Source organism: Jaculus jaculus, chromosome X, assembly GCF_020740685.1.
Source record: "Jaculus jaculus isolate mJacJac1 chromosome X, mJacJac1.mat.Y.cur, whole genome shotgun sequence".
Taxonomy (NCBI): domain Eukaryota; kingdom Metazoa; phylum Chordata; class Mammalia; order Rodentia; family Dipodidae; genus Jaculus; species Jaculus jaculus.
The window spans coordinates 109,501,715-109,527,255 of NC_059125.1; the positions used below are offsets into that span (position 1 = coordinate 109,501,715).

Here is a 25,541-nt window from a genome sequence, read left to right on the forward strand (position 1 = left end):
GCATTCTACATGTCTGTAAAATATCCAAATCAAACACTTCTGTTTCTGCTCATGCTGTGCTGCAAATTCCAAACCCAACTTTGTTTTGTGATACTGGGAATCAAACTCAGGGTTCATGCATGCTCTGTGAGAGATCTAACCCTGAGCAACGTCCTTAGCCCATAACTTTTATGGGTCTGTGAGACACTGTCTTGCTATGTAGCCCAGTCTAACCCCAAATCCAAGAAACTTCTATCTCCACTTTCAGAAGGCTGTGCTTACAGGTATGCCTCATCATGCAAGGCTTCTCTTTCTTTTCTGTTGGCCATAATTTTGTTTCCAAAGTTAGACTTTAAGGAATACTTGCCTCATCACAGTATTTTCAAATCATCAAAGAGAAAGGAATGAAAGGCTATGAAAGTAAACAAAATACAGCATTACACAAACAATGACTATATAACCTATGAAGGTAAATAAGCTTTCCTTTTCAGAATAAGTAGCTTATTAATTGCTTAACAGTTTTGTTGTAAGTAGAGAACTTTCACAGTGGAAAGAACCCTGGGATAGTGCTAGAGGTGGAAATTTGAGGTTTCTCTGCCATACACTCAATATCAAATCATTTAACTTCTCTCAACCACAAGGAGTAATTGCTATGTTCTCTGCCAAGATCACAGTACTATTTATTAAGATTCAATAGAATAATATACATATATGAAAGTACATAGACATTTATAAAAAGCTACAGAACTGGTGTTATATTAACATGAATTCACCCTCCAATTTAAGCTAGAATTTTATTTTAAAATGCAAACTTGAGGGTGTTGGTGAAATGGCTCAGCAGTTAACAGGCACTTGAAAGCCTGCTAATCTGGGTTTAATTCCCCAGCCACATAAAGCCAGGCACAAGCATCTAGCATTCTATTTGCAGTGGCAAGATACCCTGGTGTACACATGCACACATGCATGCATGCACACACATGTACGTGCACACATAAATAATTTTAAAAGTGAAATGCAAACTTGCAAAACAAAAAAATAGTTAAGGAACAACTACTTATGCTGCAGAATTTATCCTTCGACAAATCATTACAAGATTCAGCAACCCAAATTTAATCTACAGAATTTAAAATGAGTCAACTTTAAAAAATGCGCCTTGCGTTCAATTTTTCCAGAAGACACTTGTTACATAAAACAAAACAGATACTTGAGTCAGGTCACAAAATTAAATCACAAACTCATTCCAGTAAATGTACTAACAAGACCTTCAACTTTGTGACCAACTCAGATGTTGTGCTTATCTGGCTGTATTTTACAATCTGATACAATGCACCATACCCCACAGTTGAAGAGGTGAGCCAGCACATGTAGGAAATGCTACAGTTGATTCCTGGTTTACAGGAAAACATGTGATTATCCAGGACACAGCACAATGTGGAAAAGAAATTCCTAAATCTGTTTCACAGACCTACTGCTCATGGACATAAAAAGATACTGCATAAAGCAGCACAGGGAAGCAGCTGCAAGTAGGCTGGAACACATCTACTCCCTTATAGCACGGGTGACAGTCACCCATGAAATATTTCAAGATTTACTTAGATAGCCATGAAATTCATTTAAAGTGAACAAACTCTCATAATATTCAAAAACTTCTCGCCCTTCAGCCCATCGAGTCTAGCTACAGACCATCTCAGAGAAGGCATTTCAGCTCGACTGAATAATTTCCCTAAAACTGATTACCAACTTTCTGATCCCTGTTTTTAATGTCCATTTGCGGGTCAAAATGTGAACCAAGGAGAATATGGAGATTGGATAATACTCAAAAAGGTCATGAACACAAAACACCAATTGGTTTCGAGGAAAGTAGCAAACTCCCACTTTAAAATGTTAATCTCGGGCTGGAGAGATGGCTTAGCGGTTAAGCGCTTGCCTGTGAAGCCTAAGAACCCCGGTTCGAGGCTCGGTTCCCCAGGTCCCACGTTAGCCAGATGCACAAGGGGGCGCACGCGTCTGGAGTTCGTTTGCAGAGGCTGGAAGCCCTGGCGCGCCCATTCTCTCTCTCTCCCTCTATCTGTCTTTCTCTCTGTGTCTGTCACTCTCAAATAAATAAATAAATAAATATTTTAAAAAAAATGTTAATCTCTTAAAGAAGCTGTCAGAATTATTTAACTTTTGAGTCCCAACTCTGTAAAGGAAAGAGAATGAAGTTGAACTAAAGAACAGAAATAAGGACACCATGATGGGGACAAAAGGGAGGGGCAAATGCAGAATGAACACCTTAAATGCAGAGAGGGACAAAAAGATACCAAAGATAAACTTTGCCAACAGCTGCCTAATAACCTTTTCCCCTCTAGCAAGCCTGTTAAAGAAGACAAGATTTTGTGGCTACCCATTTTGAGAGCCACTATTTTCTTTTATTTTTGACAATTTCATACATATATACTGTATTTTTAAATATTTTTATGTATTCATTTGCAAGCAGAGAGCGATAGAAGAGAGAGAAACAGAATAGGTGTGCCAGGGCCTCCAGCCACTGTAAACCAACTCCAGATGCAGGTGCCACTTTGTGCATCTGGCTGTGGGTACCGGGCAATTGAACTGGATCTTTAGGTTTTACAGGGAGGTGCCTTAACCACTGAGCCATCCCCCACCCCGAACCCTCTATAATGTATTTTGATGGTATTTGTTCCCATTGCCTTCTCTTACCTCATTCCCACTAATGGCTTCTTCCCAATTAAGCCACTTCCTAAGTTTATGTCCCTCTCTCTTTCTCTCTCTCTCTGCCTGTGTGTGTGTGTGTGTGTGTGTGTGTGTGTGTGTGTGTGTGTGTTCACACACACATAAGCACAAGTGATTAAGAAACCTATTTACTGGAATAATGGCAACTTACCAATGACCACACCACTGAAGGACATGACTCCTCCTCCTCCATAGCTCACTATATTTTTTGTTTTATTTTTATTCATTTATTTATGTGAAAGTGACAGACAAAGATGCAGATAGAGAGAATGGGCGTGCCAGGGCCTCCAGCCACTGCAAACGAACTCCAGACACGTGTGACCACTTGTGTAACGAGTGTTGAACCCGGGTCCTTGGGCTTCACAGGCAAGCATTTAACCACTAAGCCATCTCCAGCCCAGCACTATTTTCTTAATGCAGAGTAAAAAAATAAACTGTATGAAATATAGTTATTCACAAAAACTTTTATAAAAACTATAAATTACTAATAAGTTTTAATTTTTTTTTAATTTATTCATCCGCAAGCAAAAAGAAATAGAGAAAAGAGAGACAGACAAAGAGAATGGGTATGCAAGGGCCTCCAGCCACTGCAAATGTATGCACAACCTTGTGTATCTGGTTCTATGTGGGTACCAGGTAAGTGAACATGGGTCACTAGGCTTTGCAGGGCAGTGCCCTAATCAGTGAGCCATCTCTCCAGCCCCCTTATAACTTTTTATTGACAACTTGGTGTGATGCACACAATACAATGAAAGAATGAAGAGCACTATACTAGAATTTGAGCACTCTTCCTAGTTTGGGAATTGAACCTCTGGAGAAGTAACGTTAGGTTAATTGCTAAACTTTTGTCAATATTCTCATTCACTCTAACAGCAAATATTTCTTTTAAAAATAAGTATTTAGGGGCTGGAGAAATGGCATAGAGGTTAAGGCATTTGCCTGTGAATCCTAAAGACCCAGGTTTGAGTCCCCATAACCCATGTAAGCCAGATGCACAAGGTAATGATGCATCTGGAGTTCATTTGCAGTGGCTAGAGGCCCTGGCATGCCCATTCACTCTCTCTCATAAGTAAATAAGTAAATTTTAAAACTACGTATTTATGAACCAGGCATGGTGGCACATGCCTTTAATTCCAGCACTTGGGAGGCAGAGGTAGTAGGATCGCCATGAGATCAAGGCCACCCTGAGACTACATAGTGAATTCCAGGTCAGACTGGGCTAGAGCAAGACCCTACCTTGAAAAAAACAAAAAAAATTGATTTATTAATTTAATTGTGTGTGTAAGAGAGAGTATGTATGTATGTACCAGGGATCCCTGCAGTTGCAAATGAACTCCAGATTTATGTGCCATTTGGTGTGCCTGGCTTTACGTGGGTACTTGGAAATCAAACCCAGGCGTCAAGCTTTGCAAGCAAGTGCCTTTAGCTGCTAAGCCATCTCTACAGCCTGCAAATATCTATTAAATGCTCTTTAAAGTGAACTATTTTAGGGTTTTGTAACACTGAACATTGAAATCACTTGGAAGAGTTTTTTTTTTTTTTTAAGTCTCTTGGCTGCTAAGATTCTGATTTAGTTGATTTGTGGTAAGGCCTGGGCCTCCCCTCTTGAAATCTATCAGTTTCTCCTAATTCAATATTGTCTTGGTCCATTTCCTCATCACTGTTTACCTAGATTAATTAGGAGAATAGCTTCTCAGCTATTCTCCCTTCCTCTAGTCTTTCTCAATTCAATAAACCACCCAATGCTTGTCTAACTAATCAGTTTGGTTCTGAAACATTAACCCACTGAGAGTCATTTTAAGTATGGCCTAACAATGTAATCAGAGCTGTTTTCACCAAATAACTATATTGATACTGTACGTGGACACTATACTCTCAAATATGCTCCATTTGCCTTCATTTATACAAGATGAATGTTAATCTCTGCATTCAAAATTATTGCCCCTCAATATTTCATAGCTAAATTGTGTCAACACAAATGGTAAATAAGTCACCCACTCATCAAAATGACAAAAGGAACAGCACAAGATCTATTTTTTGCTATATCTGATATTATTGGGTTCCCACAAGAAACATGCATTCAAATGAAAAAAATATATTAGATTCAGTGAAATTATTTCAAGAAGTCCTTTCAGTGTGACATCTCATGCCTAGAACCCTAGGACTTGGGGGCACAGTGGCAAGAAGATTGCCAGGACTATATAGTGAGACCCTATCAAAAATAAAGAAGGGAGGAAGAAAAATAAAAAGAAGAAACAAAAAGGGAGGGAGGGAATTAAAAGAGAGGGAAGAGAGGAAGGGAAAAATGGAAGGAGGAGTGGAGAGCCGGAGGAAGGGAGGAAAAAAGGCAGGAAGGGGAAGAAAGAGCAGGAGAAAGAATGAGAAAGAGACAGAGAAACAAAAGATCTATCTAGACATGGGTAATGAATATAATGGGAACTGAGGTTGTAGCTTACTGGTAGAGTACCTGACTAGCATTGGATCTTCAGCACCAAAAATAAAGGTTATGATGCATGAATGTTTACCAAGAACAAATATGGTCTTCAGTTGTATTGAAGGTTACCTCAGAAAATCAAACGAAGACTTAAAAGGTAAAGGTTTTTACTATATCAAATGATATTCATATTCAGGAGAAATATTATATATAATATGAGGGTTATAAAAAAAGTACATGGCTTATTCCCTGCCTTTGAAAGGTGGGTCTCTGTCTTCTCTAGTACAGCAAGACAGGAATAAAAGGGAAATAGTGCTAGTATTGTCAAGTGGCAAAGACAGACAGTAAGCACTTAGGGAAGTCAAAGAAACACAAGACTGCTGTGGACTAAGGGAGTTGGAAATCGCTTCTTGGAAAAGCTAAGACTTGAACAAAATTAAACAGATGGTGTAAAGAAGGAAACACCATGCATGCAGATAACCTTGTAAAGATGAGGCAGAATTACACAAAATGTATCTGTGGGCCAAGAAGCTGACCTAATGGAGAATGAGGTTCTATGTAGGAGCATCTGTGGAGATAAGGTCTTAAAAATATAGACTGGAACCCGGCAGTGAAAGTCCTCAATGCTAAGTAGGATGCTTAGACTTTGTCCTACATATAGAAGGAACCTTTTACAGGTTATAGAAAAACAATAAGAAGAAAGTCCTTTAATGATGCACTCTAAAGCCATTTTTTTAAAAGCGCTCCAAATAGTATATACCTTGCCAATATAGCCATGAGAATGTGAACATATCATCTGGAAAAACTGTTCCAAGTAAATAAAGGACTAAATATTTAAACATGCTTCCCAAAATACAAAAGCAGGTATTGATAACCCATTCACACTCCTCAGGGTAATGCTTAAGAAAATCACTGGGTGGAAAGCTTCAATTTTAGTGTTTTCCTCTTGTTTCCAGTCTTCTCTAATATGTATATCTTGACTTTACATCTCGAAACTGAATCCACTAAAATTGTCCTGTTTGTAAATAAAGTCGTTGACTACTCACTATGCATGTACTTCCTTACTATATTGTTTCAAAATCACTTCTGTTCAAATAATTCCATCCAAAGTTTACTTCATTAAGGTATAAGCAATAGCCATATAAATAAAAATGTAAACATTAAGGAAAAAAAAAGCCTTTCATCAAACCAAAGCATGGCTAAAAATAGACAGCACCGGTTTAAAAGGCAGAGAGGAAAGAGAGAGTGTGTTCATGGCAAAAAATGCCAGCCACAACAAAGACTAACACAGAGTATAGGAGGAACATTACAATAGCAATTTTCTCACCAAAAATTGTGTAATTAATTCTCAACCCTATAAGAAATGCAGTTAATTTATTTCTCAAAAAATGCCCTGAATTTTTTTTTCTTTGCTCTTTTTGCTACAAAATTAAAACTAACATAACTCAAAACAAGGACATCTTTGCCTCAATAACCACACACTTAAGTGACTGGTGATTTAATTTGCTAGGGCAGCAAATAATTTAACCGCCACTACCTTCATAGCACCAGGAAAATGGGAGAAAAATCTCACTCTTCAAAGACGTATGTGACAAGAAAGAAACCAAGAATATCCCATGATTAAACCCAATCCAAAATAAGAACACAGACAACCACGGCTACAGTGCTGCTAGACTCTGAAAAGGACTATGCCATTCTTGCAGGCAAGGATGCTTTTGAGGATCTGGGTACAGAGGCTTTTTTGCATTGTCTGTTCCCAACCCCCCAGGAAAGATGGGACCATCCAGGAGAGTAGAAAGAAGTGCTTTCAGGAAGGTGTCAATACCTCCCTTCCGCCTGGACCGGAGGAACTCTCTTGAACAATAAATGCTCCCTCACTCCTAACCTCCCGCCCAGCTTTGTACATCCTTCACTCTCAACAGCACCCAGCTTCCCTGCAGCCAGCTTGCAACTCACACTTTGTGCGTCTGGCGGCCCCCGCGCCCCCGCCCAGACCAGCAGAGCCCAACAAGGCAAGCCACGCAGCCACCCACTCCCGCCACCTCCTCCTTCGCAACCCAGCTTCCCCTCCCCCGCCCCAGCCTGTCACCTGCTTGGGTGGTGTCGGTCAGGTCGTAGCCGCTGCCCGGGAAGTCTCGGAGTTTCCTACCACTGAGGCTCAGGATGCCAGAACTGCCCGCCTCCTCCAGGGCCCGGTCCAGGCTCCGCACGGTGGGTTGAGGCTGCAGGCTGCCGGGATTCCACTGAGGCCCATTGGGGAACGGCTGACCGAAGAGATTCGGTACCGGGATGGGCACCACCAGGGACCCGCCACCTCCACCGCCGCTGCAGCCTCCTCCTCCTCCGGCGCTACCACCTCCTCCTCCTCCGGCCGTGCCACCGCCACCGCTACTTCCACCTCCACCACAGCCGCCGCCCCCACTGTTCCCACCACCTCCCTGACTCGCCGCCATGTTCCTGGGAGAGAGAATAGCCCCCGACAATACTCTCAGCCTGTGCCGCGAGTGTAGGGGGTTCTTAGGACGCATGCGCAGGCTGGGGGCGGGAGGGGAGGCGAGGTAGATGGTGGGAAGGAAGCAAGGGGGCCGGCGGCTAGGTGGTGTGGGACGGAGAGGATACTCGAAAGTGCACAATGTTTCTTTTGGAAACCGACGATCAGAAGAAGGATGCTTAAATCCAGGGCCCACTGCTTTGGGTACCAAAATCTTGCCAAGCGATACCAAGCTAAACTGTAGGTGGTTTGGGCGATTATGCACCCTCAGATCTCCTTTAAGTTGCTTCGTTCTGCAAAACAAAAACAGTATCAGGTAGGGATAAAAGAGGTTCGTTTCGCAATGTATAGAAGCAGCTTTTTGAAGGATTATGAGGGAGCTTGCTGAGAAACTACAAATGACTGACTCAAGAATCATTTATCAGAAACAGAAAGATTAAGGAGTCCCTTGGGGAGGAAGAGGACTGGAGTATTGAGTGTTAGGCGAACGTGATTTCGTTATCATTTAGAATTCCAAAGTAGGAAAAGACTAGATGTTTTCAAGGAAGCCTCTCATACAGTCTGTTTCGTCCAAACTGCTGTCTTCCAAACTTGGAAGAGTTCTACATATTCTGTTTTATCAGTCTTTGAAGTTGTGCCAGGATCTCCAAAATATCTCCAGTTTCTTCTCAGCACGTCACTGTTGGATGGTGAAAAACGCTTTGATCATCAAACAACCTTAGAGATTAGTTTTGAACTAAAAGTTTTGGTTTAGATGGAATTCTTCAAATTTAATATTAGAAATATAAAGCCAATCAATCTTGGATTTTAGGTGTTCCTTCTCAGAACCCAAAGATATTTCTAATGTAAAAGACAAAGAGAAAAATGTTGGAAATCCTTTATCAGGCAACCAATGCTTTCATAATCTGACCCACTCCAAGCCCAGTTAGAGTTATTCGAGTCTTTTTCACTCATACTCAGTTAAGTTACTGGAGAAGTGCCAGAATTCTTGGGCTTATACAGTCATGATTAATTTGAGTATCTTATGTTTTGCATTCACATTTTTTTTTTTAATTTGAACAATGTATCAGTCCTAAAGAAATTTCTGCTAAAAGAAAGTTGATGTGCCGTAGGCTATTCTTTGTAAAAAAAAAATACAGGGAAAATTATAAATTAAAAAAAAAAAGTGTTTTGTTGTTTTTTTTTTTTTTTTTTTTTTTTACTTATTTGAGAGCTACAGATAGAGAGAAAGAGGCAGAGAGAGAGAGAGAGAATGGGTGCGCCAGGGCCTCCAACCACTACAGACAAACTCCAGACCCATATACCCCATTGTGCATCTGGGCTAACATGGGTCATGGGGAATTGAGCCTCGAACTGGGGTCCTTAGGCTTCACAGGCAAGTGATTAACAGCTAAGCCATCTCTCCAGCCCGGAAAATTATAATTTGTCTCAATTGCTTTGTTGCTATACTGAGTTAATTAAAATGATTATGTTATGAGAAATTACATTCACTATATACATATATACATAAAACTACAGAAGAGATAGCACTTGAAATAGTCTCACAATGAATTAGCAATGAAAAACAAACTGTTATAACAATAGGTAGGCAGTAGGGATTGAGCTCAGTGGTAAAGCACTTGTCTAGCAAGCACAAGACCCAGTATCCAGTTCCATAAATCTAGAAACTTTTCCCTTAAAAAAAATACTTACATAGGGCTGAAGAGATTTCTCAGTGGTTAAGGCTCTTGCCTGAAAAGCCTAAGGACCCAAGTTTAATAACCAATACCTACATAAGGCCAGATGCACAAGGTAGCCCATGTGCCTAGAGTTTGTTGGCAGTGGCTAGAGGCCCTGGAGTAAGCATATTCATTCATTCTCTCCCTCTTACTCTATCTCACTCTGAAATAAATAAATAAAATAGTTTTAAAAATTATTCCTATGATTTCATGTGTGCATGCATGTTCAAAAATGGGGGTGCACTTGTGTGCAGGTGTGCATGCATGAATGTGATCATGCATGTGGAAGCAGAAAGACAACCTAAGGTCTCATCTTCAGGAGTGCCATTCACGTCTTTTAGAATAAGGCTTTCTCATTGACTTAGAGCTCACTAATTAGGATAGGCTACCTGGTCAGAAAGCTCTAGGGATATGTCTGTCTCTGCCTCCCCGGCAGTGGAATAAAGGCACACAACACCACAGCATGCATTTTTATGTGAGGTCTGGGAATCGAACTGGGGTCCTAATGCTTGAGATGCAAGAACTTTACCAACTCAGTCATCTCCCTAGCCCTACATATGTTTTGGGTTTTTTGAGAGGGATTAGGGTTTTATTTTTCTGAGGTAGTGTCTCCATCTAGCCCAGGCTGACCTGGAATTCACTACATAGTTTCAGGCCAGACTTGAGCTCATAACAATCCTCCTACTTCTGCCTCCCAAGTGCTTGGAGAATTTTTGACTGCAGGCCATACTCTTCTCAGCTACCAGTCCAGGGCCCCTTGATATAGATTTTTTTCGATAAACCTGTATAACTTCCATAAATAAATAGCTCTGTTGTCACAAACAAACGTTGTACCATATACTGCCCGTCAGATATATTTCAAATCAATACAAATCATACCACCCCCACCCCAATAACTGGCTTCTACTTGCACAAGGCAGAACCCACAACCCCATGGGAAAGACCAGCAACCCCACTGAGGTTGGCCCTCACAGATTGGGGGCGGGGAGGAGGGAAATGATGGTACCAGCAAGTGATGTGTCCATATAAATCATATTCTCTTTTCAAAATTTTGTTTGTTTGTTTATTTTTATTTATTTATTTGAGAGTGACATACAGAGAGAAGGAAGGAGAGAGAGAGAGAGAGAGAGAGAGAGAGAGCCACTGCAAAAGAACTCCAGATGCATGTGACCCCTTGTGCATCTGGCTAACGTGGATCCTGGGGAATCAAGCCTGTGACCTGGGTCCTTAGGCTACACAGCCAAGCGCTTAACCGCTAAGCCATTTCTCCAGCCCCAAATCATATTCTTAGTAAAAAAAAAAAAAAACAAACATAATTGAGAACTTCTGGAATTAAGAACAATGAAAAACTAAATTTATTAGTCAGAATATGAGAGTGGGAAATGTTTTAATAATTACCAGGGGCTAGAGGTATATCACAGTGATAGTGCTTGCCTAGCATATGCATGGCACCAGGTTCCATCCTCAGCACATCAAAAAAAATCAATAAATGATAATAAGGCAATTCAAATTTTTTAAGTTAGTGAAAACAATGAATTTCACTCCAAGATAAAGATTTCTTGAGAATCAGGATGTTAGTTGAAAAAGGCCATGTATAACCAGGTTTAAGAAGGAAAGTAATCTTTGGATACATTAAAAGGTAGTCTAACGTAAGAAATATCAGAAACCTACAAAATTACTTAAATATACATGAAAATCAAGCAAAATGACATTCATTCCAGCTCTCTGACAATAACACCAAAGCCAAAAGGAAGTGAAAACTTCAGAAGAAAGGACATGAAGAGATTTGTTCTATCACTTAGCTTCCTGGGCAGTAGTTGGAAAATGACTTAAGAAAAATATCTGTATTTCAGTGTCTATGCATAAAACCCAAAATAATAACAATCAATAATATTAGTAGTAGAGTTTAATAATCAGGGTTTAGCAGTGCCAGAAATAAGAAAAATTATTATTTGATCTTTCTACAAATTATTTTATATAGGTACCATTATATTTTACAGAGAAGGGCTGGAGAGATGGCCCACCAGTCAAGGTGCTTTCCTGCAAAGCCTGGATTAGATGCCCCAGTACCCAAGTAAAGCCATATGCACAAGTTGGTACATGCATATGGAATTTGTTTCAGTGACTAAGTGGCTAGAGGCCCTGGCATGCCCATTTCTCTCTCTCTCTCTCTCTCCTTCTCCATGTCATTAATAAATGCATAAATAAACAAAATATTTGCAGAGGAGAAAAATTGGTGTGTACTTTATATAGGTTTAAATAAAAATAAATGTCACATGTGTAAACTGACAAGTAAAATACCTGACAATCACTCATTCATTCAATAAGTAGTTATCTGGGCTGGAGAGATGGCTTAGCGGTTAAGCGCTTGCCTGTGAAGCCTAAGGACTCCGGTTCGAGGCTCAGTTCCCCAGTTCCCACGTTAGCCAGATGCTCAAGGGGGCGCACGTGTCTGGAGTTCGTTTGCAGAGGCTGGAAGCCCTGGCGCGCCCATTCTCTCTCTCTCCCTCTATCTGTCTTTCTCTCTGTGTCTGTGGCTCTCAAATAAATAAATAAATAAATAAAAAGAAATAAGTAGTTATCTGTGCAAGAACTAGTCTCCTTGCATTTGATTCATAAAAATGTTAATATCTCTACTATACCCCCACACCACCAAAAATAAAATAACCAAGAATATACGAAATGTAGGAAACCAAGGAAAATCATTGAATTAATTGATAATTGTGGATAAGGATAGATCTAAAACACTACATATTTTTTGTTTGCTTTAATTCTATACCAGAGTATATTTTATTGTGTTTTTTACTTTGTTGTTATCCCTGAAATGACACACTGGCAATTAGTAAAATTAGGGCCAATACTCAGAATTATTACAAACCCAAACTTAAAAAATGAATGTTGATAAATCACCAAGGCTAAATAACATATATGAGTGATTATAAAGGAAAATAAGGGAAAATTTCAACAAAATCTGTACTCTCTATTAAAACAATAATTGGTTACAAATGAAATTTCTGTTCAAAAGAGTTCTGAAATTCCAGGCTACTTTCTAGTCACCACTATCTAAAAAAAACTGGTAGTGGGCTAGAGAGATGGCTTAGCTGTTAAGCACTTGCCTGTGAAGCCTAAGAACCCCGGTTGAAGGCTCGGTTCCCCAGGACCCACGTTAGCCAGATGCACAAGAGGGCCCATGCATCTGGAGTTCCTTTGCAGTGGCTGGAGGCCCTGGCGCGCATATACTCTCTCTCTCTCTCTCTTCTTCTTCTTCTTCTTCTTCTTCTTCTTCTTCTTCTTCTTCTTCTTCTTCTTTCTCTCTCTGTCTGTTGCTCTCAAATAAATAAATAAAAATAAACAAAAAAATTTTTTAAAAAAAACTGGTAGTTACTCAACATCCACGATTAATTTAGAGGAAGGGAGGAACAATCCTTTCTCCACAGCTACAAATTCTGCTATTAAAGATCAAGATTAATGAGCCAGAATACATGGTATTCTTTCCAATGTGTAAATAAAACATGTATAAGGTATATTTTGATTAAAGTTAACTGTAGTTTAACTTATGATCTAGAAGAAAGCAATGGATTAATAGCTTAAGGTAAAAAGTGAATCCCCTTGAAATCCTAATCAGTATCTAGAAAAGAATCCTGGGAATCTCTATTCTGGTTCCCAAAAATATCAATCAGCTCAATCATATTCCAAATTCAAGGACAAGGGTTAGGAATGTGGGTCAGTGGTAGAGTACTTGCCTAGCATGCATGAGACCCTGGGTTTGATCCTCAGCACCTGAAAAAATTAAATTAAAAAGTTAAATTCAGGAAATATGGAACAACGAAATGGTAAATGTCATTAAGACATACCAGAAACCCTAGGAACATATGAGTTTATGCCATACAGTACTATTCTGAAATTGCACTTAAAAAGCAAACAGATACATGTATGTGTACATGTCTAGAATCTTAATGCACCTACAGCCATGGGGGAAAGAATCAAGGAAATCTCAAAGGTATAGGTCAGTTATTCAGAGACCTTGACTGAAGCAAGTTGCCAAGACACCAAGGATGTCCTCTAACATCCACATGCATGCTATGACACACATACATACATACATCCAAATAAGAATTTAATTAGTTAATTAATCTTGGGATGGGGAGCTAGCTGATTTCCTTTTCACACAGGATTCATTTTTTTACAATAACATGTAAAAATGTCATGTGTCTTATCTTATTTTGTATGAACAACATGAGTCTGTTATAAATTCTTTTCTTACTACAGTAATACATAAAAGTTGCACATTGAATCCATCACAGGGCCTAGCATATACTGGGCAAGCACTCCACCACTGAGCTATACCTCCAAGGCCCTATTGCTGAATCTGAATTTTGACCAATTTAACTTTTTTTTTCTTTTGAAACTAGGTAAATCATCCATAAAACCAATTTAAACCATTAGGTCCAGTTAGAAAACATAAACTTAATGAACATTTTACACTTCCTTAGTATTACATTAGAATGCTTCCCCTTTATATAATGCTTTTCTTGGACAAGTTAATCTTGTATACAATCTGTTTTCATAATGTGGGAGATAGAACAATGATTTAGTATATTTTTTATTAAAATCCAAACTTCTAATAGTAAAATCTATAAAACCACTATGCTACCTCTAAGCAGGTTATAACAGTAAACAGATAAAGATCTGAGTGACATTTTAGCTAAGCACAATATGGGCACATTAAAACCCTAGAAGAAAATGTAAGTTCCAGAATGGTTGAAAGTCTATATTTTCTTGCCCCAAATGAGAAACATTTGGACAAAAATTAATGTACAAAATGAAGGTTGAAATGAAATAACATAGAATCTAACTGGCTGTCCACCAAAGTCTTTCTAATTTAAAATTGATTTGAAATTATTGCAGTTCCAAATAGCACTTATTTCATGTAAAGTGCTCATCCTCCTCAAACAAGCTGAGACATGAATCTCTATAGAACTGTGACTGAGATATCCCTGGTCATAGTGGAACAAAGTTAGAAAAATTTCTTTTTTCCTTTTCCTTTGGTTGATTTTTATAAATGATGATATCTTTTGTGTGGTATTACAGAGCAAACATATGGACCCAGGCATGCTAACTCCTGCACTCTACTACTACATTACATGCTAAGCTCCATGTGTGGGGTGTATATATATGTATTGCATTTATGTATGTATGAGTGCACATGTGTGTACAGGTGCATGTGTGCATGCACATTTGAAGGCTAGAGGACAACCTCAATTGTCATTTATCTATCACGTATACTGTCCATCTCTTGAGACAGTCTTTTAGTAGTCTGGAGCTGATTAATTAGGCTAGACTACCTAGACAGTGAGATGCAGGGATCCTCATGTCTCTGCCTCTCCATCAGTGGAATTATAGACACATGCTACAGTGCTTGGCATTTTTACATGGGTACTGGAAAATGAACTCAGATCCTCATGCTTGCAAAGCAAGCACTTTATCAACTGTGCTATGTCCCCAGCAACTTTCCTCCAGACTTCTTTTTCATTTTTTATTTTGAAACAAGGTTTATGTTGCCCAGTCTGGCCTTGATTTAATGATTGTGCTGCCTCAGCCTCCCAAATAGCTGAAATAACAAGCCTAAGCTACCAGAACCTAATGAATTTTCTTTTAAAGACGAGTCTGTAAACCTAATGCTCTGAAATTAACAGAGTCACATGGGACCTTAAAATCTAATTTTGCTATTTAGCACCAAGTCTTGTTTCTTCTTGACTCTGGACTATATCATGTCTCTAGCAAGCACAATAATAGATTACTAGCAGGAAGGGTCAAAGCTCTGTCTGTTAAGCAAGAGTATTTGGAGGCAAATATTACAGAACATTCTACATGTGCTTTGTTTTGCTGAGGCAGTTAGAAATCTCAACCATCACCTGCACTATGAGGTTAGCTTGGCAAGGATAACCCTCAAGAGGACATTTATTTCTGCCTGAAGTATTTTGTCTCCAATTATGGTATGAATCCACAAAGTAAGGGAAAATACACTGGTTTTGATGACCTCATGTTTCACACCACAAGGCTCTAACAGGTATAATTAATGTAGAAAATAGCAGACTTCCCTCTTTGTTGTGGTTTTAGAAGACTTTTTACCCTAGTTATTAAATAATGAAATACATAACTCTGAAGTAGTAAATATACAGGAAGGTCCTTAACCCCCACAACCTCCATGCTGAGACTTGAACCCAGTGTTTCACACACACTCGCACACTCCCAAGACAACTAAGTTCTCAATCAACTCATCCATTTATGTTTTCTGTATCTTAAGCATTCCTTAATAAAACCTCCACCTTAAATGCTGCTACTTGAATTTTAATATTTTCCTCTAGGACATATATAAAGTTATAGAGAAATAAAGTTTTTCTTTTTCTTAGTGGCTTATGACTTCTTCTGGTCATAATTAATAGTCATTTGATTGTTTGACAAAACTAAATATGTAAATATACTAATATGTCCATTACCATAACCTTAATTCAAGTTGTTATCTCAGTAGCTTCTTAATTTAGGATCTTCAAATTTTGTTCCTTTGCCACTTAATAATTAAATGGACTTGTGTCAGGTTCTTATCATTTCTGTGCCTCTATTTTCTCATTTTTTAATCTATGGACAATAATGTTACTTTGCAGGAATACTGTAAAGGTTAGAATTAGTTAATAGAGGAAACCTAGAAGGATACCTTATGTTATTGACATAGTCTACTTGTTAAAAATAGTCAACACTGAAAGGTAAATTGTCTCTCCTAACCATAAGAGGCTATGAGGAAGGCATTATTATGCCCACTTTTTAAGTGAGAAAACTGTAATTCAGAGAAATTAAGTAACTTTTGTAAAGTCTTCACTGAGAAGTGGATAAACAGGAATTCGAAGAGAAGCATGCCTGACTCTAAACCTGGTCTCTCAACCACTACAACTCTGGGCAAGAATTTATATGTATTAGCGTTTTTCTTTTTCCATCCAAAATTAATCAGTTGTTCAACTAACTCCTTCCAAGCTAACCCTATATAATTGAGCACTGTTTATTAGATACTGCCAAGTTTACTAAAATAAAATTCTGTTTACTCATTAACAATTTCCATCCAGCTCCAAATAAACCCATTTTTCTTTATCTTCATTCTCTTTCTTGTTCATTTTGTGTGGGGGAGTGTGTTTAAAGCAGGGTCTCATGTAAGCCAGGCCAGCTTCGAACTCACTAGGTAGATAAAGATGACCCTGAACTTCTGATTCCTCCTTCTGGAGGAATCTCTCTAGTGTTGGGATTATAGGCATACAACAGCAGGCCCTGTTTAAATCAATCTATCTTCTTATATGGATTTATATAAACTGAATTGTTTGTTTTATTTTTAAAGATTAGGGTGTCACTGTCTTAGACTGTCACTGAACCTCTGGATTCAAGTGATCCTCCCTTCTCTAGGGCTATAGACATTTGAGACTCTACAGCAAACTTTTTAAAGGTTCTTTCCTCATTCTGAAAATCTATGCCTAATCTGTGTTCAACTATAACCAAAGGTATGTGTATAGTGATAATATCTTTATATATTTGTTTTCAGATTATCCTATTAGCACAATTTTTATTCTATTTATAAATATTCATATGCATTTTGTAATTACTGACTAAAAGAACTTGTCTTTATTGTTTGTATAATATACACATATATATAAACAAAATACTAAGACTGGAGATATATTTTAGTTAATAGAGTATTCATGTACCACACACAAAGCCCTGGGTTCAATCTACAGGCTGGAAGTGAACTTGTATAGTAATACAAGTCTGCAATTGCAGCACTCAGGAGGTGGTAAAGGCAGGAAGATAAGAAGTTCAAGATCATCCTCAGCTACATAGTGAATTTGTGGCCAGCTTGGGCTACATGAGACCCTGTCTCAAAAAAGAAATGAAAACCCTATACAGTTCATATTACAAAATATATATTTGGCAAAGGCCAATAAGCTAGAAAGGATATATAAAGGGAATAGAAAGGAAGGGAGGATGTATTAATAGGATGTTATTTTATACATGTAAGTAGAAGAACAGATTAATGGGGTGAAAAAGCCTAAGTGAGGTCAGGGGAAAAGATGGAGTAAAAGAAAGGTGGAGGAAGGGCTAATCAAACTTAAGAGTATGTAAGTCATAGGGAAACCTACTTTTCTGGACAATGGAACACACAGGAGCCATAGATTGTTACTAGAAAATTTTCGGTGCCAGGGATGGGATACATCCCAGTGAGTTGTTGGCCAGTGAGGTCCCTGATGCACCCAAAACATTACAGGCCATTGCTGAAGCCCTTGGTTTCCCACCAAGAATAGATAGAAAGTCCCTATTGCTGAAGACTCCACATATTTGGTCTACAAGGTCATTGAGAAATCCTTCTGGAGCTGAGCTGAAAACTTCCTCTATGTAGACCAGCTGACAAAAAGCTGGAAAAAGCCATACTTCATGCAGTTCAGTGGGAGAGAGAAAAATCACCAGTGAAAATACTCAACAGTGGATACTGCAAGCATTATATTTGCCAGGCCAAATGAGCCAAAGGGTGCAATAGTGGCATATCTCTTATGGAGGAAACCAACCACCCTCTAGTTTGACTGGAGACCGGCTCCATGGGGTAGAATACATCCCTGATACTGAAAACCTACAACAGGGGTAGTCATGAGCCCTAGGGGTTACCATTTGCTTCTGTCTGGCTAAATGTATATACTATGCTCACCAAACTGCCTAGTAAGCACTTCTCTTAATGTTCATGCCCTTATATTAATGCTACTTTCACTTTTGGTTAGAGAACCTTCTCTTTTTAGAATGCAGTGACCTTATGTCTCAGAAGCCAACATGGAACTGAGAAGAAGGGACAGAGGAGTGCTCAGCACTGAAATATTTCTATCACACCTTCTCAGATTCAGGGTCCATAGCGGAAGAGGTGGAGGAAAGAATGTAAGGGCCAAAGGAAGGATAGGACTCCTTACAACATGCTCCCTAAGACAAAAAATGGCCTGGATATCCATGATGTCACAGTGCCTGACACTACTTACAAAAGACCATCATAACAGGAAGAAAAGATCATGACATCAAAATAAAAGACAGGCCAATTGAGGGGGAGAGAGGATATGATAGAGAGTAGTTTCCAAGAGGAAATTGGGGGGGGGATTACCATGGGATATTGTTTACAATTACGTATGTTGTCTATTATATATATATATATATATATATATATATATATATATATATGCACACACATTAAACCTGTGTGTCTTCACATATTTATTTTCTTATCATAACCTTACTGCTAAGCTTATTGTAAATGACACTGCCCTTTTGTTTGTTTCTTGTGGGGGGCATTGTTAGAGATCAAACAAAAACTATATTCATGCTAAGCAAGTGCTCTAACACTGAACTATACCTCAAATCTCTAAAGCATTTTTCTAATTTATTATTTCCAAAGGCTAGATTCTAAGAAGTTCAGGTGCTCAGTCATGGGATAGTTAAATATCTTAATTAATATCACCAAGTTATTTCCAAAATGGATTGATTATACCAGTATACATTGTCAAGATATATTTGCCAGCACTGCTTATGTTAATATCCTCTTTTGTTCATGTTTTGGTTTTCGTTTCATTGGCTGGTTTTGAAAATGGTCATGCTCCCTCTCCCACATTGGCCTTAAACTGGTAATCTTCCTGTTTCAGTCTCCAGAATGCTAGCATCACCTGAATGTGCCACTATACCTGGATTGATTTTAAATACAAAGTATGATGATTATTAGTTCATCTGCTGCAAAACAATATAGAGTATCAGAGATGGCATTTACTTGAAACAAACAAAATTTGCACAACATGGGCTGGAGAGATGGCTTAGCGGTTAAGCGCTTGCCTGTGAAGCCTAAGGACCCCAGTTCGAGGCTCAGTTCCCCAGGTCCCACGTTAGCCAGATGCACAAGGGGGTGCATGTCTGGAGTTTGTTTGCAGAGGCTGGAAGCCCTGGTGTGCCCATTCTATCTCTCCCTCTATCTGTCTTTCTTTCTGTGTCTGTCGCTCTCAAATAAATAAATAAATAAATTTTAAAAAATAAATAAATAAAAATTAAAAAAAATTGCACAACATATGTAAAACAATGTTTTTTTTTTATCAGAGCCACATGTTGGGTCATGATACACAGAGACATTGCCTCCTACCCATAACTGATGAGTACCCCACAATGCACGACCTGTACTCCCCAACAAGGAGGGTCCCTGTGGAGAGGGCAGGACAGGGAGGAGCCTAAGCATGGTACCAACTTGACTGTATACACTGAGTACAAAACTAATAAAAAAAATACTGAATATCAGTCAACAAAAGCATAGCACATGAATTATGGAGTGTACATGAAGTGAGACTTGAAAGCACCAAGTCTTATTACTTTGAGTTTCCAGGCCAGGAAAACAAAAAATAAAACTGCAAGTAGAAGCTATAGAACAACCTGATTTGAGGAGAGAAACCTAAGATTTCATGGGTACCCAGAGAGCTATAATTTGCAGAGGAAGTCATGGGATTACAGAGAGAGAGACAGACAGAGAGAGAGCTCAAACCATGCACAGAGTCTCACTTGCATATTTCAGAATGTGAGAAAAGTACCCAAGGCCCACAAAACAACCACCCTAAAAGATTAAAGGTATCAGTTCCTGGAACTCACAGAGCCCAGATTAGTGCTCATTCCTACAAGTACGACTAAAAGCTTGACAATTCATGGGTGTTGCATAGACAATCAAGAAGGATTCAGATTTAATAGTGGGGAACAAACTAAAAACTACTCATCTAATAAACCTTAAGAATCCCCAAACTAAGCCTGTGCCTGGGGATATAGCTCAGCAGTAGAACACTTTGCCTGGCATGGAAGATGCCCTGGGCTCCATCCCTAGCACCACAAAACAATTAAAACAAATCAAAATTGAAACAAAAGGAAAATTTTCTAAATACCTTAACTATATGGGAAAAAACACAGCTCCAATTCTATTATAATAAAAATATCCATCAAGAAAAAAGATTAAATTCACAATTTCTGGCATTTCATTTAAAAAAACCATATATGTACAGAAATAGAAAAATATGACCTGTGATTCATGAACATTGAGAAATAATATACAGCTGATGTAGATATTTAAATTATTGAATATAAACATCAAGACGGCAATTGTGACTGTGTTCTACATATCTTAACTGATAGTAAAACCATATTTAGGGCTATAGAAATGGCTTAACAGCTAAGGCATCTGCCTGTGAAGCCAAAGGACCCAGGTTTGATTCCCCAAGACCCATATAAGCCAGATACACAAGAGCACATGCATCTGGAGTTTGTTTGCAGTGTCTAGAGGCCCTGGTGTGCCCATTCTCTGTCTGACTCTCTTTCCCCCCTCTATCCCCCCTTGAAAATAAATAAATAAAATTTAAAAATAAAACATGTTTAACAATATCTCCCAAGATCAGGGGTGCATGGTTCAGCAAGTAAGAACACTTACTGCATAACCATTGAGGATGTGAATTCAGTTACCAGCACCCATGTTGGTCGTGGCTGCACATGCTTATAACCCCCAGTGCTAAGGGAGGCAGAGACTGGAGGACAGCTGGGGCTGGTCAACTAGCCCAACCAAAAATGGGAATCTCCAACATCAGTGACAGATCCTCTTTCAAGGAAATAAGGATGAAATGCAGTCACAAAGAACACCCAACATCTGCCTCCACAGCATGTGCATGAGGTGCATGTATCTGCACACACAGTGCATACATCACAAACACACACACACACACACACACACACAGAGACCACCTACCGCTTACACTAATTTTTTTAAATAACATGCAATTAGAATTTCTAGACATGAAAATTACAATGCCCAAGATGAAAACCAGAAAAGAAATAATACAGATAGAAGTAGAAATCAATGAGACAAAAAACGATAGAGAAAAATGATAGAGAAAAGTCAATCAAGTTGATAAACATCTAAATAGCCTAAATATGATCAAGATAAAATGCAAATTACCAATACCATGAATGAAAAAGACCATTACAATGGAATCTTCAGGCATTAAACTGATAAGGGGTAATAATAAATAACTATGGCAATAAATCTGGCAACAAAAAATGGACAAATTCCTCGGAAGCCACAAAGCTCACTTAAGAAAGAGTACATAAACTGAATTGCTTTATGTCCACTAAAGGAATTCCATTTGTATGTGAAAAATCTCATAAAGGAAATTCCAGATTCAGCTGGTTTCACTGGAGGAGTCTGCAAAAGACTTCAGGAAAACATATCACCAGTTTTACACAGAGAATTCTAAAATATTTAACAAGAAAGAAATTATCATATCAACCAGTTAAACCAGGGCAATACTGACATTTAGGAGGGAGAGGAGAAAAGGAAGGAACAGTGAAGAAGAAAAAAGAGGAGAAGGAAATTGTGAGAAAGCCAAGGATGTAGCTCAGGGGTAGAGCATATGTCAAACATTCAGGAGGCTCTGTGTTTGAAGTGAGCACTAAAAACCAAAACAATAAAGAGCAACAAGAAAAAAAAAATCCAAACCAATATCCTTCATGAATTTAGATATGAAAAATCTAAATCTGAAATTAAATCAAAGTTTAGTAAATTGAGCCAATAATATATTTAAAGGATAATGCAGTAAAACCCAGTAGAGCTTACCATTAAGACATAAAAAATGTAACCTGCCATATAATTAAGCTAAGAAGAAAAGCCACACTGGCAGTACAATTAATACAGAGAAAGGTTTTGAAAAAAAATCATAGGGCTGCATAGATGGCTTAGCTATTGTTTGCTACAGTGTAGCTCAACAGTTAAGGCTTGTACATACTAAACAGTTTATCTATAGAATATGTAATCCCATCTAAAATTGTACTCAGACATGGTAGTGCAGACCTATAATCCCAGCACTTGAGAGACAAAAGTAGGAGGTTTTATCACTGTGAGTTTGAGGCCGGCCCGGAACTACAGAGCAAAATCCAGGTCAGCCTGGGTTACACTGGCACGCTACCTCCACAATATAAGAAAAAAGGAAGATCAGACCTTCTTTAGGCTGGAGAGATGGCTCAGTGGTTAAGGTGCTTGTCTGCAAAGTCTAAGGACTTAGCTTCAATTCCCCAGTACCCACATAAAGCCAGATGCACTAGGTGGTGCATGTGTCTAGAGTTTGTTTGAAGTGGCCAGAGGCCATAGCATGCCCATTCTCTCCTCTTTCTCTCTCTCCCTCTCTCTCTCCCCCCTTCTCTCTCCCTCTCTTTCATAAATAAATAAATACAAAATTGTATTGATAGGCTGGGGATGTTGCTCAGTGGTACAGCACTTGCCTAGCATGCACATGATCCTTGGATACCAACCCCAACACCACACACAAAAAAAGTGTGCTGAAAAATCAGAGAAGAGGATTAAGGAAATCTATATGGAGGGATTGGAATTTGATATGACTTTAAGGAATGATGAGTGAAAATCAGTGCTGGTTTTTCCTGCCCTCCTTCCCTTTTTGCTTGTAGGTGCATCTACATTGTTGCTACCATCTTTTGCTGACATTGGAACCCAGCTTCTTTAGCCTTCAACATTGACTGAAGAACTGCCTCACCAGGAATCCTCCATACCTTCAGCACTAAACTGGGATTGCTGAGGCCTCTTCATGGACGAAGCAGATACTGGGTTCTCAGAACTTCCAGTCTATAGACATACATTTTTTGGCCTACCTATACCATATCACATAAGTCAATCTAATCAATCTCCTTGCATGATATATATTCATTCCTTTGGCTCTGTTCCTCTAGGGAACCCTGACTTATACAATCACCTGACCAGAATAAAAGTTGCATGTTGAGAAGAATCACAAATAAGATTTCATGGATACAATGAATTGGTAATCAAGTCAGAAGATGAGATATGATGATTCATTTAAGCAAACTTCTCAAGAAGGATATAGCACAATTATGGTCAGTTGACTTAACTACAGGGGAAGTGACTGTTGTGATATATCAAGGGAGTGATGTTACAGATCAAGGGAGTAGTGTTACAAATGTTAAGAAAAAGTTAAAAGAATTTTTATACAGTGGACTCAGTAGGACTTGGAGAGACATGAGACACTTAATTTCATTCACATTGTTAATTCTATTACTTGTTTCCTTAATAAAGATCCATAGTGTTAACATATATTTTCACATATATATTTGTGAATAATTGCATAATCATATTCCTAAATTTTAAGTCTATACAACATTGTGTATTTTAAGCATAATCTAATATTGAATTCTTCCTGATTAATTTGTTCAATATTAAGAATTTTAGAAAATTATCAATGAAAACGTATTTTTAAAAAGAATTCTGAGTTCAAGTCTGATATGGCACGTCATGCCTTTAATTCTAGCAATCAGGAGGCTGAGGTAGGAGGATCACACTAAGCTCAAGGCCAGCCTAGGCTACCTAGTGAGTTCTAGGCTTCTGTCTCAAAAAGGGCGGGGGGTGGCATTGCAGTGCATGCCTTTAGTTTCAGCACTTGAGAGGCAGAGGTAGAAGGATCACTGTGAGGTAGAGGCCACTCTGAGACTACATAGTGAATTATTCCAGGTCAGCCTGAACTAGAAGGAGACACCACCTTGAAAATACCCCCCCCAAACAAAAGAAAGAAAAAGAGAATTCTGAGTTCAGTTTCATTAATCATACTTTATGTTAAACAATTATATAATTTTATACACTATTCTGATTTCCTTTTCACAGATGTTTCATTTTTTCACTTGCATAGTATATCAAGTTCATTTTTATTAATTATGAACTTTACTCCATGAACATATTACATGTTGGTCGTATTTCCATCAGATTATATTCTTATAGCCCTATCCCACCGAGAACCCACCTCAGTGGGGTAATTTATATTCACTGTAGGGTCATGAATGCATGTCAGTCTCTGTTTGGGAGAGAAAGTGCCTCAAAGTACTCCTCACCCTGTGGCTCTAAAAATCTTTCCACCTCCTTTTCTGCAATTTTCCATGAACTTTGGCTAGTGTGTCCTTGTACATTCTAAAGTGAATATTGTTGTCAACTGTATTCCATATGGTCCTTGTAAGATAGATTTCTGGCACAGAAAGTCTCTTTTTTGTAGAATTACATGAAGTATATTTATGTTCTCGAAGCAAGGGAAAAACAACAGCTGGCAATGCCTTTCTCCCTTGCTCAGACCCTAATTTGCTTCATTCCTACCATGCAATTTCCTCCAGTAGGCTAAAATACATGACTTATTAACTATCAACAGTCTAAGCAACAGCAAATAGTTACTTTTGCAAGAGCAGTGAAAAGTGAACTTTAAAGAAAAACATTTCTCTACGTAAATTTCAAAAATTTCTGAAATAAGATTTCATCATATTACATCACATCATCCTCCTTTTTGATTTTATTTTTATTTATTTAGTTATTTGAGAGATACAGAAATAGGCAAGGAGAGAGAGAGAGAGAGAGAGAGAGAGAGAGAGAGAGAGAGAGAGAGAGAGAGAGAGAGAGAGAGAGGGAGGGAGAGAATGGGTGTGCCAGGGCCCCCAGGCACTGCAAATGAACTCCAGTGCATGTGGCTTATATGGGTCTGGGAGTCAAACCTTAATTGCTAAGCCATCTCTCCAGCCCCTATCCTCTTTTTTTTTTTTAAACAGTCTCACCATGCAGACCAGGCTTGCCCCAAACTCACTATGTACCCCAGACTAGTCTCAAACTCAAGTGCTCGCTTTATAAGTGTGCACCACCATGCCCAGTGTTTGCCATCACCCTTTTTCTGATGCTACCACATCAGCCATTTGAACCTCCAGGTCAACATAAACTTTGAGTTCAAACAATGAAAAGAGAAGGCTAGAGCAAGGTTTCCCCAGTATTTTCAAATCTATCTCCTCTCTGAGATCCTTCATCTACTACTTCTGTTCAGACTTTCTAAATCTCTTCAGTAATATCAAAACAGCTCTTAACTACTGTCCATTCTTTTGGGGTTGCATCTTTCCATTCTCCAAGCTGCTGCCAAAGTGATTTACTAAAAATGGTCACTTAACATCCCCCCAAGTGCTTAGAGAACAAAGTCCTGCTGCCTTAGAAAAGCAAAAGGGGCCTTTCATTATTTCACTGAGGCTTATTTCTCCACTTTCATTTTTCTCCACTTAC

The 25,541-nt window shown here is 38.7% G+C and overlaps 1 protein-coding gene across 5 annotated transcripts in view; it reads right to left on the minus strand.

The window, feature by feature from the left end:
- The window catches only part of Lrch2 (leucine rich repeats and calponin homology domain containing 2), a 136,702-nt gene extending 129,078 nt beyond the window's left edge, over positions 1 to 7,624 (minus strand). For 3 of the 5 annotated variants that reach the window (XM_004659114.2, XM_004659113.2, XM_045140633.1), the window contains exon 1: positions 7,239 to 7,617. In XM_004659114.2, the coding sequence (XP_004659171.1) occupies positions 7,239 to 7,602 (364 nt within the window). In that variant the 5' untranslated portion in view covers positions 7,603 to 7,617. Of the gene's footprint in view, positions 1 to 7,238 lie in introns of all 5 variants that reach the window. The other 2 variants (XM_045140632.1, XM_045140630.1) reach the window with 2 other exon arrangements.
- Between the last annotated feature and the right edge of the window lie 17,917 nt (positions 7,625 to 25,541).